Below are 16,342 nucleotides of genomic sequence, written 5' to 3'. Positions count from 1 at the left end.
AGAATGAATGCACTTTCCCCATCCCACATATTATCAATAGCTTTTCAACACAGCTTTGCCTCTGACAAATTCCCTGTGGCAGCCAGAGGTTTGCTTTAAGGATTTCTGTGGAAGACTTGGGTCTAGATAATCCACTTCATTCCCTAGAGTTCACTAGTTCTCTCCACGAACACCATGCACTCTGCCTTGTGTGTATCTTTGGCAAAAACGCCTCTAAATCTACTTAAGGCTGGCTTGATCCGAGCCATGATTACTTGCAGGAACATTTTTCAGGCCAGCTTGGAGTATTCTAAGGTGAGAGATGATCAGTGACCTTGAACTCAGGGACAGTGAGTGACCACCTCCTCCTTCCAGCAGAGTTCAACCAACCAATGCTTAATCATCACAGATATGGGCCCTCCATGGATGGTGGGGTCAGTTGTTTGTATTCAGTATGCATAGACCTTCTGGTTTAAGGCTTCAAGAAAACGTTCAAGGTGTTTTTATTATCCAGTGATATTTAATTCTAAACATTATACAACACAGCTACATGGAAAACTCCACTCTGTTAATACTAAAAGAAAATAGATTTTATTTTCTTGAAGTAAAAACTAGAGAGCTCTTACTCCATCGTGCCCTCCCTGGCTCGGCCATTGTGTATTAGCATCTCCTTTTGGAAAGTAAAGCTCAGTATATCCACCATCTGTGGCAGACATCCTCGTCTCACACTACTCACAAAAATAGTGTAACTATCACAAGGCCTTTATGTAACTCACCACAGCATTTAAAATTTTCTCAGAGCAGGGAAACAATAAAAACTTCTGACCAAATAAAAACAGGCATCCATGAAAGCCATCTTCCACATGGTACCACCTCACAGGGACCCCTTGGTCTTCCAAGCACTTCTTGTAGAGCAAGGTGTCATCACGGAGGATATCATGCTCGCAGCTCACCAGAAAGGCCTCAGGGAGCTGAGCTATGATTTCATCATCAGCTAAGATGGGGGCATTTTGGACATCTAAAATATGTTTTGTTTCAAAATAGGCAGCCTCATTAAAAGGCCCAGGAAATTGGGGTTCTTGGTATTTATTCTTGAATCTCTCAGGGATATTGTCAGAACTGAGCCAATTCCTGCACTTCTCCCAGGTTTCTGGGGGTAAAAAAGCACCTTTCAGTATGGCATCTTTCCAAGAGATGTCAATGGCCATATATCTACAAACGCACATCATCAGGAGTTCTTCAGTGAGAAATGGGATATTTCGGTTCTGCTGAGAAGATGGTAACTGGAAATTGGTGAGCTGGGTAATCGGATAAATGAGGACTTGAGCCCGGATTCGGGGTAGATCTTTGTGGCTCAACAAAGTCTGGATGATTTGGATAGCAACCCCTCCTCCAATGCTGTCCCCACAGACTACAACCCGGGAAGGGTCCACACCATAACTTTTCAGCCTCTTCAGGAAGTGGATGGTGGCATTCAGGCAGTCAGTGGTAACAATAGGGTAATGGTAGTAAGGAAGCTTCCTGTACCTAAGGAGGAAAAAGGGAACAAAGAATAATGTGCAAAGGGTCACTATATGCCCTCTAAACAGACTTTTACAACCCTTAGGAGACCTTCTCCATTGAATTCATCAGAATGACCCAAAGAAGTTACCATGGGTATCCCTCTCCTTTCCTATGATAATAGGAAAAATATGTCCAATGTCTGGCTCTGCAGGAGTCTATATTCTCAGTTCAGGCTCCAGGTCCCATGCTTCCCAGGCCTGCACAAATCCCATAGGAGTAGAAAGCTACTAGCTTTGGAAGAGGAACAAACAGAAAAATGGCTAGTGAGGTTCCTGCTGGTCCTCAAGCAGTTAGGGACTACCATGGCACAACAGTGTTGGAACACAAGGCTACAATGAAAATACAAACTGTTGCAACAAACTATCACTTTTTGTAGCTGGGCCCATTCTAACAGAGCCAACCTGAGACCCACATAAAGGCACAGAGGCACAGTGTTGTGAAAATTGAGAAATTCTCACCTAGAAAAATGTTCCAAATAAGCTCTTTAGCTTCCCTTCCCCTGAGCCTATTTGAGAGAACTAGCTTGCAATTCATCCATCCGGGGATCACATTGCCAGTTTCCCACTAGCTTTGCTGTTGACAATGCATCTAATACCTGGATAACAGAAACAGCTGTGGGGTATAGCCAGGGACCTGAAGGCTGATTTACTGAGAACATGTTCTCATCTCTTCAGCCTGTAGACTTCTTATGAGTGAATGCAGTGAAATCTCTTTCTTCACATTGCATCCCCTTTGATGCTTTAACCCACTCCTGAGACAGATTCTACCTCTCTTCACATAGATATACTGATCATTTAAGAACTGTTTTGATTGAGACTAGGACACAAAGTTAGCTTGCCTAATATCCATTACAACTGCTATGTCTCTTTTCTACCTACTCTGGTGTTTTTTTCAGCAGTCAAGCACTTAAAGGCCTTTAGCCCTACTATAAGGACTGCATGTATTTGCAGCGTGATGCAAAAGTAACCAAGCAGTTGTAACCAATTTTCAGCCTCACATGCCCAATCAAGAACAAGGCCAGGATGCTTGAACTTGAGAAGGATGCCTGCACAAGAAAATCAACAAATTGACTGCGATCACCCTAAGGTCCAAGTAGCTAAAATAATTATTTCGGTACTGGGAATTGAATAACAGCCTTCACACTAAGCTAAGCCTCCAGCAGTTTTTGTTTTTATGTTTGAATCAGTATCCTGGCCTCTATCATCTTTACTCAAAAGACACAGTCCTCAGCTTTCAGTCCTACTTCCTGTCAGTTTGGGAATAGCACAGCTGAGACTAAAATCAGCCTGAAGTAGTTTTCAGTCAGAAAAATAAAACAGAGCAGGAAAAAAAAAATCTTCTCTTTTTTGGTGTCCTTCGGGCACCTACTCCATTGCATCACACACTGCATGGCCCAGGTAGACACAAGCTCCTCCTCCTCTGGGTTATCATTCCTCCAGTCATTCCATCAGAAGTACATGGACCCAAAGGCCCAAACTGTTCAAATATCTAAAATAAAAGGAACACTGAGCACTCTCTTATAAGATATCACCTCATAAAACATAAGACACAAGATGTGCTCTAAAATCTCACAGGGAGCACTGACACCTTTCGGTTCTCACTGTGCAAAATGTCTTAATATCCCTAAGTCTTTGGAGACATGATCTCTAGTGGTAGAAATCCAGACTCCATGGCTCCCAGGTGTGAAACCCTGAAGAACTGCTGCCATCCTCAGTGTCCCCACAGAGAGTTAGTGGTGCAAAATGACCTGCTGGAGTCACACGGCTACACTCTCTACTCACACTAGGAGCAGCCACGATTAGTGGGGGCCATCAGATATTGACACTGCCAAGGGGCAGTTTTCTAGTTCTCTCTCCTGCCCTGTCTGAACTGTGTGTTCTTCCTTGTTGAAATCTCTTGGGGAAAGGACCAGAATACTAATGATTTAACCCCACTGTCCTTGCCTCCACAGACAATTATTTCTCAAGACAGTCTCCACCGTGGTCCTGGTGTGGCCTGGGCTGGTGGGTAGATAAGTAGGAAGTCACTTAATGACATTAATAAGAATCTACAGAACCATCAGCCCAACCACAACTAGAATCTAAACCAAGACCTTCAACCAACTTAGACCACCTCACTATTTTCTCTCATCTCAGAGCCTCCTCTGCCTAGAGGAGGGTTTCCTGAAGTGCTGGATACATCATCCCGCCCACTTTGTTTATATATTATTTGGCTTTAACCATGGACATACTTAGAAGATATTAGTTTTACTTTCGTTATCATAACACTTTTTGAAGCATCAGCCTTCATGTAATTTTTTGATCATTTTTCTTATGCATGTCCTGTTAACATTCATTCACATGGACAATGTGGAGGCCATTGCCAGCAGGGGTGAATCAAACCCAAACCTTGCCCTTGAGACAGTGCCATTAGAAGACTATGGGATGGAGGAGAGACAGGGTCCAGGCACGCTAAGGATTCACCAAGAAGCCAAAGCTCTCTGTGAACCAGCACCATGTGCGAGCCTCTGTCAAGGAGGCTGGGAGGGAGACAGGCAGACCCCAGCGCCTTCCAGGGTGTGTGCTGGCATACAAGAATAGCCAGTACAGCCCCACCACCACCACCCTGCAAGTGATCAGCTCATCTCTAAAAACACAAGCTGCTGGGGTGATAACTATCGAGGTGAAATGCAATTGGATGCCTGTTGGTTTTTGTTTTTCGCTTACCTTGCCATTCTAGGGTCTGTGGTTTGATCATCTACTCAGAGGATAGCGGTACACAATGTGGAACCGAGGGCAATCCCATTCTGAGGTGGTGGCCATTGTTAATTCTCTATTATCTTGTTTTGAAGTCCTGTTTCATTTTCATTGTTGTTGGGTTGGGTTTTGTTCTATTTTGTTTTGCTTGATTTTGTTATATTTAAGGACATAAGCAGCTATTTCAAAATAAGACATATTGTGGTAATCATTTTAGATTTACTATTGTCTGGTTTTTCAGGTCCTTTGTTGCATTCACCATTTCATTTTTATTGCTTCTATTCTGCTCTGTCCTGTTTGATTTTTACTATGTCTGAAGGTATTTACAGCTATTTTGAGACAAAAGGTATTATGATAATTATTGATGATTTCATGAGGTTTGTAGTGTTGTGCTAATTACACTGGTTAGAGTTGATTGGTTTTATTCTGTTTTATTCTTCTGGGATTCATCCTCCTTAAAATAAAAAAATTATTTCATATCATAATACATCTTGCAATACTGTTAACCAACGCCACATAATAGTCCTTGGCAGATCAAGTACTGTAATATACTATTCACTCTCATGGGACTGCTCTGTGCCCTCCCTGAGGCAAGCATCTTTGCAGGCCTGTGCCACTCTGCATGGAGATGCACCTGTGTCCTGGGGGCATGTCCATGAGTGTCTGATGGCTGAGGACTCCTCTCTGCTCTACAGTCATCCAGCAACTCCCTCCCACCTTCTTCATCCCATGGAAAAAATGAAAACTGTCTCAAAATCTTACCCCACAGATAACAGCACAGAATTGGTCTCCAGGGCAAGGGAAAGGCACACATTGTGGTAAGAATCTGCAGGAAAACAACAGGCTGAGAGTGGCTCATGAGAAGGGTCCAGCACTCCCCCACTGCATCAGGGAGAGCTACTTGTAGGTGGGTATGGGGTTTGTCCTATCTCTGTTTGTACTCTGGTCTCCTCCTACTTATAGGCTCAGCCTTGTAAAATTAAGACATTGTCCCTAATCTCCCAACTATCAAGGAAGAAGGAGACTTTGGGGTTTTCCTGCATCGATTAATTTTATACTGGAAACCAGGAAGGTTAGGGGTCACAAATGGAAAGCCAGGGAAAGTCAAGCTGAGCATGCCTACTGGAAATATTAATCATGTGATGTATTTATACTCATGGAGAAATAACCAATGGCTGGATAGGATGTGTTATGAATAAGGGATTGATCTGAAGTTCTAAAATGCAGATCCACTGATATGAGTAGGCTGCACTACAAGCCCACTATGGGGATCAGATCCAGACAGGTGATTCCCATGTTCAGATCCAGAAAGGATCTGGTGATGGGCAAGTATTCACAGTGATGATAGCAGCAAACAAAAGCAGACATCCTGCAGGGCCAGCTGAGCTGAGGGTCAGCATGTAGGTAAAAGGTCTGTACCCTCACGTCTCAGATGCACTGTACAGTAGGTCATCTGGGAACATCCTGAGACCAGAGGACACCCTAGAGAGAGACTCAGTAAGCCTAGGGATGAGCTGGGATGAGTTGGAACTTAAGCTCCCAAGGGAGGCTAAAGATAGCCCAGGCCAAAACCTCTGCAGCCCATGGTCTGGGCCCTACAGACCTAACCAGCTTCATCACCCACTCTGCCACCCTGACCTCCTTCTGTCCTCAGGGACTAAGCTGCTATTTCCACAGCTCTTCCCTTGACACCCTGTTGCTTAGACTGAACAAGGCCAGGTTAGAATGGAGCAAGTGAGGCATCCACTGTGGGGGCAAAATCTAGGGTCCCAGGTCACTCAGCATTTCTGATAGAAAGGGTATTGATGTAAACTATTACAAACCAAAACTAATGCTAAGCATGAGGCAATTAGCAAAATAAAGTGTTAAACAGGCTTCTGCTTTGCCCTTGCAAAAGTCACTCACCCTTACCTAGTAATTGTTTGATACTAAATTCAACTTAGTCTGTTACATTTGTGTTGTTCTTTTAAATATTTCCTTGATGGGCAGTATTAACTGTCCTGATGATAGAGGGTTTTGCTGCCTGTCATTTTCAAGACTAAGGCACCTGTCTCCCTAAGCTACCCTAGGTCCACACCTAGCTCAAAATGACCTGATCCCGAAGACTAGTGCCTACTCCTTATCATCAGCTGGGCTTGGGCTGCAATTCTAACATCTTGTACAAATTTGATATAATTAGAGGAACCCAGTCCAACCACTCTCAGTCATGTGTATTCTAGCATCCTGTTTTATCACCATGTGAATACTCCTGCCTGCATTGGCCTGCTCCCTCACTGACTGACAGGCACTTCCGGTGAAGGCCTGTGTCTTTCTTGCATTTCTGAGTGCCTTATGGGTGGGAAGGGCCTCACAGTAAGTGTTTAGGAACTACTTGCTGGCCCATCTTGCTTTACCTTTGGAAATTTCATCCTCACTGAACTCAGGGCAGCATTTGGGGGAACAACCTTGGGGCTTCTGAGAGTGAAGGCTATTCACAAGGATCAGACCCTTGGATGGGATGTGTTCTCAATTCACGTCTGAAGGTATGGAATATATTTTGGTAATGATGATGATGGAACCCAGGATTTCACTCATGTTAGGTAAATGTTCCACCACTGAAAAGCATCCCCAGGCTTCGGGAGATCTGTGAGGCTGAGGAAGCTGGAAGGGCACAGGACCAGTTAGAAGAATCCTCCTGGAGGTGAACGGTGTAAACAAGAGTAGGTAGGTTTGTGTTGCAATGGCTTTGCAGAGCTGAGGACAATGTACAAGTTGAAAATCACTCTGGTACAAATAAGATGAGCCAGCAGACATAAGGTAAGTAGGAAAAGAAGGAAGATTAGATATCTGATTCGTGATCAAGAAATCAGACTATCACACAGTGGAAACCACTGCTGGAGACAGCAATACCATTAAATCAAGTGAGTCCCCATGTCCTCTCTTGCCTCCTCTGAAGAAATTCTTATGGCCGATTTCTTTGCATCACTCCATGAGACTTTCCTATGATCTCACATAAAATTACCCATATGTCCCACTCTTGCTCTTCCACACATCAGGCAGGCTCCTTACCCAGGCTTCCAACCATCCCAGCTCCTCCATGGTAGAAGACGATGCCTGCCCTTGAGCTGCAAGACATTGCCTTGGGCTCAAACAGCCTCACAGAGATTGTTCCAAAGCGCAAGTCTGTCACCACCACTTTAGGGTCCTTTTTCTTCAGGAAGAAAATGTCCTGTAGAAAACAGGCAAAGCTGGGCATGGGGCAAATGCTCAGCTTCTCTAGTATGATTCCCTGTGGAAGAGAGGAGGAGGAAAGTAAAGTAGAGATGTTAGGATCCAGACAGCAGGCTTCCCCACCACCACCACTGCTAAGGCATCCCAGGTTTCTCTCCTGCCTCTCCATGTTTATTTCACTCATTGCATCTCAGTGGGCTCTGGCTCTTGTTCTGATAGAGAGCTGGGTTTTCAGGTTCCACAGCCACATGGTCTTGACTGTATAATGATATTCCTATGACAATGTCTGTCTGCTCCCAAGCTCATGTTGCAAATTCATTGTTGTCATAACAGGATTGAGTTAGAATCTATGTAGTTATTAGGCAATGTACTCTTAAGATTCACACAATCTGCTGTGAAGGAAATAGATTTGTTATCTCTGCAGTGTGGTCCCGAAATAATAAGATGAGTTCACCGTATGTTTGCTGTCTTGCAACTATATGCGTGCTTCCCTTTTTGCCAAGGCATATTGCAAAGGACCCACTGCTGGTACCATGTTCCTGGCCTTCCCAACTTCCCTAAGTGTGAACCAAACATTTTTTGTTTGTAAGTTTCATACTTGATGGTACTGTCTGAGCAGCAGAGAAAAGGCTGAGATTGGAATTCTCATGTAGTCAGTGGTTGAGCCCAGACATGAAGTAATTTATTCCAATGGTAAAAATTTCCACCAATTCTCAAGAGACAGAACTTTTTAATCCAATATTCCTAAACCTATTCATTTCTGTCACATGTCATCTAACATGGTCACCAACCTAATGAGACAGATCTGATCTCCACATATCACACATGAAACTGAGACACAGGAAGTCTTGTGGCTCATAATCACACAGCTAGTAACAGGCAGTATAAGAAATGTACACTGGCTGCTGATGATGCTTCTTGCCCTTAGATTTCCTCACCTCCTGTACAGTTGCACTCAGAGATATTCAGTGTGAGCTGTTTGGTCACTCCTAGGTGCCCAGTTTGAGATAGTGGGATTAACTCAATTTGCCCACCTCACACATAGAGAACAAAACCTTCTTTCTGATACTGCTTATACAGGTGTTATTGTGCTACCACCATCTAACCCTGAAGTTCTGCTCAGAGAAAGACATGTAGGGCCACCCTGAAATGATGGCTTCATTTATTTAAGATTTCATCAATAAAGAATATCTGACCCTGTGCTTAAAGCCCAGTTTAAAGTTGACATGAGTGACTCTATTTTAAAGGTACTTATTACTCTGCAGAACAAACACCTGAGGACAAGTAAGTGCATAGATGGAGAAGGATACTGCACTGAAGAAAGCATAAATCCCCTTCAAGTCATTGGTGTGCAAAGACTGAGTCTCAGTTCTCAGAAAATGGATCACGGATTGCACTTTGTAATTGTTTGACACTGAAAGAAGTGAGAGATAGAGTGAGAGAGAGGACAGGACGGAAGATAGGAAGAAGAGGATGAAAGAAGGAGGAAAGAAAGCAAAGAAAGAAAGAAAGCAAGGAAGGAAGGAAGGCAGCCAGGGAGGAAGGCAGGCAGGCAGGCAGGCAGGCAGGAAGGAAGGAAGGAAGGAAAGAAGGAAGGAAGGAAGGAAAGAAAAGAGAGAGGAGGAAAGAAAGAGAGACAGAAAGAAATACTAAAGAAAGCACAGATGGAAGGAAGGAAGGAGGTACAAAAGAATGGAGAGAAGAAGGAAAATAAGTTGTGAAGGAAAAATAGAATTAAAAAACAAGGTGGAAGAAAATGAAGAAGAAGAAAATAGAGAGAGGGAGACACATAAAAAAACAAGAAAAGAAGGGAGCAGAAGTGAAAAGGAATAAAGTATGGAATGTAGAGAGGTCAGAGGAAACAATGGTAAGAAATATAGAAAAAGGGAAGAAAGGGAAAAGAGGAAGGAGGGAGAGGATAAACACTATAAAGAATCAAAAAGGGAAGGAAGGATGCAAACAAATATAGAAATGAGGAAAAAAGGAGGAACAAATGAGGAAGAAACAAAAGAAGGGAGGGAAGCAACAAAGAAAGGGAGAAACAGAAAATGGATACAAGACTGTGTAGCAAATCTTACCTTGTCTGTCTTGGGGGAATCTGGAAGGAGAGGAAAAGGAAATGAAAAGAGAAGAGAGGGAGATAGAGTGACTGCACCCGGACTCATGGTGGAACCTGAAAGAATACTCACCAGAGTGACGGCATATATAAACATGCAATGCATAATTCTGAACTTGAGAGGATGTTTCAAGGCAGAGGGGACATCTGTGGTGAGCAAGTGCTTACAGATGCTCCAGACAAGGAGTCCTAGGTGAAAAGTGGAGAGGCCCAGTAGCAGCACCAGTAACAGGACACTCATGGTTGAGTCCACAAGGAGCTGCTCCCGGAGAAGCCAGCCTGTGAACAGGCTGAAGAGAACTTGGCTGATTATAAGGCTCCAGCCCCACCCACACTTTCTAGTTTTGTTCGACACAGTGGACTGAACTGACCTCTTAGAAGTCAGCTAAGCAAAGGGAGCTCGAGAGACCTGCTCCCCAAGAAGCGCAGTGTCCAGGAAAGCCCAGGGGGAGTTCAAGATGGGGCCTTCCCACAGATCAGAAGGGAGTGGGCTCACAAGGTATTTCAGCTCCTGGGGATCTGAAAAGGTGGTCTCATGTAGGTCATAAAGGGTCACCTATGCTGAGCTTCTCACTCATCATAAACAGAATCTGTGTATGAGCCTCAAAATAAATAGGCTATTAGTCCCCTTGACACAAAACTTTCCATATCAGAAACAGAAGCAGCAGTCTCCAAAAACAATTCAGTAGCTAGCTTAATTGAGTAATGCACACTGATCCTTCTTTGTGTCACTCGCCCTGCATTTTGCAAAGATGCTTTTCTCCCTATCTGTCTCAAGTTACTCACCCAATTCTTGCCATCCTCACTATCACTCCTCCTTGGGCTACCACCTTCTTCACAAGATAATAAATTCTGGGAGAGGCCTTGGATCAGTGTCTTTTTTTAGAATATATTTTTTAATTTTATTTAAATGGAAAAAGAGAATAAACAAAACAAAACAAAGAGGTGTAAGGGTACAAGTAATAAAGAACTACAAAAAAACACTAAGAAATCACCAGTTAATAGATTACACATTATCATCAAAGCTAGATCAAGAGGATGCAAAACAGCTGAATAACCCATCTCTATTAATGAAATTGAAAATGTAATTAAGTCCTTGCCTACAAAGAAGAGCTCAGGCCCAGATGAATTCACTGCAGAATTCTACAAGAAATACAAAGAAGACCTAATGCCGACACTCCTCAAACTATTCAATGAAATTGAAAGGGAAGAAATCCTTCCTAAGTCATTTCTGGAAGCAAATATTACTCTAGTACCAAAACCTGAGAAAGACCCAACTAAAAAAGAGAACTATAGACCGATCTCCCTAATGAACACAGATGCAAAAATCCTAAATAAAATATTGGCAAATAGATGCAGCAAATCATCAAGAAGATTATACACCATGACCAAGTAGGATTCATCCCAGGAATTCAGGGATGGTTCAACATACATAAATTAATAAATGTAATCCACCATATCAATAAAGCCAAAAGTAAGAATCACATGATCATTTCTATAGATGCAGAAAAAGCCTTCGATAAGGATCAGTGTCTTTGTCCACACATTTTGACAGGGATTGGCTTCCCTTAATTTTAAATATATCGTGATATTTTTACACTTGCCATGGATTGCACAGGTGACAGATGGCAATTAATATGCCGGGATTCCAATAATGTTTCAATAGAATTATAACAATAACTTTTGGATAATGAGGAAGGCTGGAAAAAGGATTATAATACTTGGATTACCACACTCAATTCTTGGGTTTACAGAAGGATATTGCAGCAAAGAGCATTCAGTTTATTGGTTGCAGATATGCATACAACATGCCTCTTTCATTATATCAATTTTGGCCAACATCCAGCTTATGCAGGGTAGCAGGAAACATTTACTATAAAGAAATTATAAACATAAAGAATCAAAAGACATAAAATGAATGTTCAAGTTTCAGATGTAACAACTGTTATCACTGGGATACAGGCAGAATCCTAAGGAAGATAGAATTTTCCTTTGGAAAGGGCTATAATCACAATTTTTAGAAAGGGCACAATAGTCTCCCTACCTTTCAAATATTATGATCTGCTGCCACACCGTGTGGTTTTCAAGGTTGAGAAAGACATTAAATCATAAAGATATGTTTTGCTAGAACTGTGAGTAAGAACACCCCAAGAGGTGAACAAGACTGGATTCCATACACTAAAGGCACCTGGCACTAACAAACCTAAACATACTGCAGAAGTTGGATGCAGAGAAGCAAACAGAAAGATCTTGTCCCCAGATCACTACTGAATAGAAAAGAGCAATTTCCATGCATGTAGTAGAGGCTGACATCTCTGAGTGACAACAACAGTGACAGACACCTTACCAAAAGCATCAGCAAGGAAATAAACATCATCACCTGAAGATGATTGCACACATGCCTCTAGATGCCAGAAGCATCATAATGTGATGCAGAAAGACTACTGAAATATGACATCCAAGCATTAACAACTAAACAGAAAATAATATTCACCAAGAAGAGTGGGTGAGGAATTAGTATCCAGAGTTACTGCAAAGATGAGTGCTTTAGATCACACCTGTACTTGCTCTACTCGGGAGACTGAATCAGGGGAATCTTGAAATCCAAGTTAGACTGAGCTGTATGAAGAGAGTTTGTATCAAAAACAAACGAACAAATCAGCTCTCAGAATTGTTAAAATACTTTCAGTTTTCTCTTTAAAAACCAAAAATGATGAGACATGCAAAGGAACAAGAATGTGTGAATCATATAAAGGGAAACAAATAAAAATTTCCATTGAGAAGGCCTAAATGGTTAACTTAACAAAGACTCAAAAGCAAATCTTACACAGATAATTTTTAAAACTATAGAAAATCATGCTTAAAGAATTACAATACTGTAACAATGTTTCGTCAGAAAAGATAAAATTGTAAATAGAAACTTTTTTTAAAAAATAAGTTTCAATAAAACCATAGAATTCAAAGACAAAACAACATACATGAAGTACTTACTACAAGGGTTCAAAAGTATGTTTGTACTTGAAGAAAGAACACTTTACTTAATACAAAGAATGATGGCACATGACTGTCATGCCAGCTTCTCAACAAGCTGAGGCAAGAGGATCATGAGTTTCAGGTCAGCCTGGGAAATGTAGCAAGTCCTGGTCAAAACAGAATTATCAGATTCTGGGGATTTATCTGAGTTGTAGAGTACTTGTATATCATTTGCAAAGCACGAGGTTCAATACTTACTACCAACAGAAGTACATAAATTTGACAGTATGACTATTAAAAATATGCATTCAAAAGAGTAATAGAGAACATAACTTAAAAATGAGCACAAAGAAATGTGGGCCACTACTTGAAGTATCCACCTCGTCACCTTCCATTACAGTTAGAATTTACATTCACAAGTGTTCCACAGCCTGATCTTTAAAGATAGGGTTTGATCATGCAGCATAACCTTGTGCCACCTCCTTGATGAACAGTGTGAGCAAATGAGATGACCAGCAAATGCCACTTGAACGCAAGCACACACCTGTTAACTAGTAGGTGCTTGCAGTGGAGTAATCGCCATGCCTGAAAGCAGCAAGTAAACACACCTTGAGAGCTTCATTTCCACTTCTGAAGGAAACACTCTGCATTGCATTCTAAATATACAAATCTACCACTGTGAAAGAAATAATGAAGAGCATGCTCTTCCTATTAGGGAAATCGCCCAACCTGCTGGAAAATGGAACAAATGTTCCTAGGCTCCCTGTCTTCCTCTCTTGGATACTGTCATACATCAAATGTTTCTGCTTCCTGCATCAGATGATGAAATCCTATTGTCAAGGGGGCCTAGGAGCTGTGATTAGATCAGAAGGCTGCAGCTCTCATGGTTGCATTCAAAGCTGTGATGAAAGGACATCTAGAGAGCTCACAGCCTTCTGCATGGCCCACAGTCTGCAACCCAGAAGAGAATCCTCACAGCAATGCAAGCACACTTGCTGCTTAGCTTATAATTTCCAAACTCAGCAGTTATGACAAGTGAATATCTGCTGTGTAAATGCTTCAGTTTGGTATTAAGTGTCCCCCTAATGCTTGTGTGTTCAAGGCTTGATATCCATCCGGGCACTACTAGAAGAGGTGGTGTCTATGAGGCTGTCTTGTCTTTGGGTCACCGAATGTGTACCCTTAAAGAGAATTTTATGACTTTCTCTGTCTCACTTCTTTGTTCCCCAGCCATAAAGTGAACAGTTTTTCCCTGATGCATTTTTCTGCCATAACTAGCTGCCTCAGGCCTAAAGCAATGTGGCCAACTGGGTATAAATTTCTAAATTGTGAGCCAAAGTAAATGTCATTTTAATATGATTATCTCAAGTGTTTTTCCTAGTGAATCACAAATGACTAGCCTCAATAATTGGGAACAGAATCAAGGTCATTATAACTATGTCAAATGATACCAAAGGGCTTTTGGAGGAGGTTTACAGGATAGGTTTGAGAAAGTTTGGTGGAGCAAGGTAGAAAAGCCTAGTATTCTCTGATCAGATCATTAGAGGCAATTCTTGTTTGGGCTAAATAGACCAGAAAGCTGATAAGACTGTGTATGGTAAAGGCTATGCTGATTAGATTGCAGATGGAAATTTGTGTTTGTGTTGGAAATTGGCCACCATTGTTATCCCTTGGAAAGAGGTACAATGCATTTTGTCTATATTATGACACTTTCTGGGAACCCAATTTTAAAGGTGACACAATAGCGGATCTTCTGGAGGAAAAGTTCAAGACGGCACAGCATTCAGATGAAAGCGTATTACTGGATATATTTAGCCATATTTGTTTAACAACAAGTATAAATGTGCAGTTTGTTCAGGAAGGGAGAATTCCTAAAGATGCAACCAAACAGGACAAGTTAAAAAATGATTACCATCTTTAAAAAGAAGCTAATACTTGGCTGTGGTGGCACAAAAAATGTAATTCCATTCCTGAAGGAAGCTGAGGGAGGGGCTAAAAACAGAAAATAATATAGGAATGTAACTCAATACCCACTTGACAACGAGTTAAGGGCTGGAAAAAGCAAGGACAGGGAAGTAGAGAAAACGTGTAAAGGCAATCTCAGAAATCTGCAAGACATTGCCATTACAGGCTTAGTGACAACCATGAAAACTTTGTGAAGGGAATCCCAAGGTTCCCGGCTTGCCCAAGAGATCCTGTGCTAGTCAGGTAATCAGAGGCTTTTGCAGTTATAGCTGGAATGAGTAAATCACAGACCTTGGTGGGTAACTAGCCCATATGGTGCTGCTTTCATGAGTACTATCATGAAGCCTTCCATCAGGACTTCAAAGGAAAGTCATGATGTTACAAAGTGAGCCTCAAGGTCATAATCCCTAAGATGCTGATGCTACAAACTTAGCTGTGAAGATTAAACCAATGGGGCAGTAAGACCAGAAGAAGTTAGAGGAGCATGCAGTGAGCAGCACCTGTCAGGGTGAGCTGTGAGCAGTGAACATGACTGGGCTAAAAGAATGACTCCTTGACATGCAAAGAAAGGGGTAGAGCAGTGGAAGCCATAGGGAACACATAAGTCCCTGTGGAATACCCTAGATGCTAGAATTGGAATGGTGGGATTTAAAGCTTTCTTTACTGAGATTTGCTCTTTCTTAATAAGATCCCTGCTTGATTTTTTTCTTCTTCTTTCAGGCATACAAAATGTTTTTCCAGCATTTGGGCCACCTTAGTATCTGCAAAGGAAGTAACTTCTTTTGAACTCATAAATGATCTCAGAACTCAGATTGCCTTGAATCTTACAGGAAATTTAATATTGGAATGTTAAGAAATGCTAGATCAGTTTAGAATTTCAGAATTCTTAGAGATGGATGTAACATATTTTCCATTGTAAGATGAATATGAACCACTGCAGGTCAGGGGCAGAATGTTATATTTTGGATCTAAGTGTTCCCTGAATGTGTACGTGGTAGAGGCCTGCTTTTACTATTGCAAGGGAGTGAAGAGTTTAGGAGGTAAAGTTCAATAAGAAACAGCTAAGTCACTGAAGTGTGTCCTTGAAGTGCACTATCTACTCTTCTCCCCCTCATTTTCAACCCCTGCCATAAGATGGGTGGTTCTGCTCTGTTATCTTCTCCCACACTGATGGGCTAACATAGATCCAAAGAAGCGAGGCCAAAGCATTGTTCTTCATATAATGATTACTTCAGGCCTTTACAATGGTTATTCAAGCCTGCTCACCTCATATGGGAATTTCTTATAGCAGCCCATGTGAACTAAGAAATCGAGGGGGAGATAAACGATCTGAACTGAAATTCTTCATTTAGTTTTTAATAGATTTTTCAATTTATATCCTGTATACAAACTAGGGAACATGGACTCTCTGGGTGGCAGCATTTCTTAGCCATTTCCTCCTAAGCTCTATGCACTTAGGCCCTCTAACTGACTGACTCTACCAGCTGCTCCGTTGGAACTGCTCTGTCCTACAGGCCACCTCACTGCACGTATCTGGCAGAAGCAGGAACCCAGCACTTTCCCACAAGGTACTGATAGACATGGTCACTCACATGTTTACATTCAGTGGATCTTCATTATGTTCCTGGCCTTTTCAGCTGGGCTTCTGAGATGGAATTTCAGACTAAACAGCAACAGGTGGGATTAGGACTGAGTACTGGAAACCATGCTTCTCTAGTGAATCTTATATGAAAGATCAAAGATTCTACATTTCATATTCAGGTCACATAGCCATGCCATCTACCCAGCCTTAGAGCAATCA

The 16,342-nt window shown here is 41.9% G+C and overlaps 1 protein-coding gene across 1 annotated transcript; it reads right to left on the bottom strand.

Moving 5' to 3' along the window:
• Window positions 1–496: 496 nt before the first annotated feature.
• On the bottom strand, window positions 497–9,857 carry LOC100722171 (arylacetamide deacetylase-like 4). The gene is made up of 4 exons (XM_063235207.1): window positions 9,677–9,857; window positions 7,326–7,545; window positions 5,040–5,103; window positions 497–1,506 (listed from the first exon to the last, which is right to left on the bottom strand). Exons 1-4 carry the CDS (start codon window positions 9,842–9,844, stop codon window positions 732–734), a joined length of 1,227 nt encoding a protein of 408 aa, XP_063091277.1. The 5' UTR covers window positions 9,845–9,857; the 3' UTR covers window positions 497–731.
• Window positions 9,858–16,342: the final 6,485 nt, after the last annotated feature.

The sequence above is a fragment of the Cavia porcellus genome, unplaced genomic scaffold (genome assembly GCF_034190915.1).
Source record: "Cavia porcellus strain 051 isolate PalLab524CR breed Dunkin Hartley unplaced genomic scaffold, mCavPor4.1 scaffold_25, whole genome shotgun sequence".
In the NCBI taxonomy this organism is placed as follows: domain Eukaryota; kingdom Metazoa; phylum Chordata; class Mammalia; order Rodentia; family Caviidae; genus Cavia; species Cavia porcellus.
Note: the sequence above shows the minus strand (reverse complement) of the source record. Positions and strands in the feature narration are given on the sequence as shown.